This window comes from Poecilia latipinna, unplaced genomic scaffold, assembly GCF_001443285.1.
Source record: "Poecilia latipinna isolate Pla-1442-1.1 unplaced genomic scaffold, P_latipinna-1.0 Scaffold1373, whole genome shotgun sequence".
Taxonomy (NCBI): domain Eukaryota; kingdom Metazoa; phylum Chordata; class Actinopteri; order Cyprinodontiformes; family Poeciliidae; genus Poecilia; species Poecilia latipinna.
The window spans coordinates 309707-312361 of NW_015113989.1; the positions used below are offsets into that span (position 1 = coordinate 309707).

The following is a 2655-nucleotide window of genomic DNA, read 5'->3' on the forward strand; positions in this document are numbered from 1 at the left end:
ATCCGTTTTTGTATGAATTTCATTCTGCAGCTTTAGGTCTCTTGCAAAAGACTCTTGCAGCCAAACTTGTGCAGCCTCTTTTGTTCCAGTCACACTCCTCTGCTGATAGTTTATCAGTTTGTGACTTACAGAAAGTTTTGCACAATGTGGGTCAGTGTTCCCACCGGGCCACACCTCTCACGCAGGCCCGGATTGGCCCCGCATCTCTCACTCCCTCCGCCGGGTTCCGCCTCGCAGCGCATTTAAGTCCTGCAGCGTTTCCTCCAACTTCTGCTCCCGGACCACAGGAGGACCGCTGCCACCATGTCTGACCGGGGAACCTTCGACACCAACGTGGTCACCATGACCCGCTTCGTGATGCAGGAGGGCAGGAAGGCGAAGGGCACCGGGGAGCTGACCACGCTGCTCAACTCCCTGGGCACGGCAGTGAAGGCCATCTCCAGCGCGGTGCGCAAAGCTGGGATCGCCCATCTGTGAGTTCACCGAGTCAAAGACGCAGTTTTATCTGTAAAAACTACCGCACATTTTGCGCTTTGTGCAGCTGTTTTGTCTGCTTTTGTTTGCTGCATTCACGTCCACGTTGACGCACTGGCTGAGCAGGAGATTCAGGTTGTTTATGCACCAATCAGGAAGCGCATACCTCCAACCATTCACGGCTCATTTTCACTCCAATCTGCCTTTTTGAAGACCCCAAATCGATGCATTTGCATCTATTTTCCTTAGTAATGATCTAGAAATGAAACTTCGGCCACAACAATTTAATTTTATTCTAATAGAAACAACGAACCTCCTGCTCTGTTTCAAGTTCAGTTTTATTGTTGAAAATGGGACGTCTGGAGGTGGGCGGAGTACACAAAAAATCCCAAAGTCTGTGTATTAATGAACATTTACATGTAAGAATAATGCAAGTTTATTTATAAAGCACTTTAAAACAACAATGTTGGCCAAAGTGTTGTACACTAAAACAAACATAAAAACAAACCCATCAAGTAAAACATTAAAATCAACATCTCAAACTAAGTCTAAAGTCAAAGAAAAGATTTAAAAAGAGGAAGTGAACTTTTTAAAGTTAAATTATGTTTAATCAATCTAAAATTAGACAGTTTAAATTTCATTTTCATAATTTGTATCACTTGTTTAAAACAACAAGAGATCATCCCTAAATATTTGAATTCTTCTGTTTTTAGTTTGTTTTTTTGACACAAGACGACATCATCTGCGTACATCTGGCAGGTTAGCTTTGCTGGAAAATATTCCAGTAAATCATTAATGAATAAGCCAAAACGCAAAGGTCCCAACAGCAAACCTTGTGGCACACCATGATTATTTTTTTATGTTTTAATCTAACACACTGAAATCTATGACTGTATTCAGTTTTGTTTGTCAGTCATAACTGCAGCAAAGCATGTGAAGTAACCATTTCCTCCTGCTCTGCTCACTGTTTCTGTTCTCTTTGTCTTTATCAGTTATGGGATTGCAGGTAACACCAACGTGACGGGTGACCAGGTGAAGAAGCTGGACATCCTGTCCAATGACCTGGTCATCAACATGCTCAAGTCGTCTTTCACCTCCTGCGTTCTGGTGTCCGAAGAGAATGAAGAGGCCATCATTGTGGATCCTGAACAACAAGTAAGAATTAATGTAAAATAAAACATAATAACACAAACAAACTGTTGTTTAATACAGAAAAGCAGCAAACATTTCTACTTCTCCTGCAATATTTTAGTTAAATCGTTGATTTGCATGATGGTGTGGTTGGTAACACTACTTTAGAAAATGTGCAAACACAAAACAAAAGCAATAAAATGCTGCTTAGCTTTGGTTTTGAAATCTCAGTAAACATTATTATGAACATTGATGCTCAATGACAGTCGGCTTATATCATCACGTAATATTTCCCAGAAGCCCTTGGAGGTTTATATTTATTCTTTAAATTTGAAGAAACTGTTTGAGATGTGGTCTGTAAAAATATTATCCTGTAGAAAATGATTAATTTTATGTCTTTTCTTGTTGTTTTCAGGGAAAATATGTGGTTTGTTTTGATCCTCTGGATGGCTCCTCAAACATCGACTGCCTCGTCTCCATTGGAACTATATTCGGCATTTACAGAAAGGTTACAGCAAACCGTTAAACTCTTGCATTCATGCACTTTTTTTCAGAAAAAGATCAACTGAAGACAAACTTTCATTTGATTAGTCTAAATTATGAGCTAAGCTTAAAATAAATTACTATATAAGCAAGAACTGAAATTAACATACTTGTTTTGTAACCTTAAAGGTGACATGTTATGTTTCCTTGAGTGGGCTATACAAAACATATTCATTACATTTGTGACACAATCATTCTTGGATAATGAGATATTAGTCTGCTCAGTTCTGAATAATTTGTTAAAGGGCCTCTTGTGACTGTAAATACAAATAATCTCAACATTTTACAGTCGCACATGAAAATGGCTGCAAACAGATGAGAAATTATACAACTGTACATCTTTGAACAGCAGAAGTGGAGCCTCCTGGACAACCATCAGCATGCAGCAAGTAGTTTCTGGACAGAAAGTCAACAACAAAATATAATACAGCACATGCAGCAGTAAAACCAGCTGACCAAATGTGAGAGATGACTGGAAGTCTGCTGGGGTTGCTAGGTAACGGGCGG

At 39.7% G+C, this 2655-nt stretch overlaps 1 protein-coding gene across 1 annotated transcript in view; it reads left to right on the forward strand.

The window, feature by feature from the left end:
• Nucleotides 1-272: 272 nt before the first annotated feature.
• The window catches only part of LOC106962120 (fructose-1,6-bisphosphatase 1-like), an 8057-nt gene continuing 5674 nt past the window's right edge, over nucleotides 273-2655 (forward strand). The window contains exons 1-3 of the mRNA XM_015056312.1: nucleotides 273-473; nucleotides 1467-1629; nucleotides 2021-2113. Of these exons, the coding sequence (XP_014911798.1) occupies nucleotides 304-473; nucleotides 1467-1629; nucleotides 2021-2113 (426 nt within the window). The 5' untranslated portion in view covers nucleotides 273-303. The remainder of the gene's footprint in view (nucleotides 474-1466; nucleotides 1630-2020; nucleotides 2114-2655) is intronic.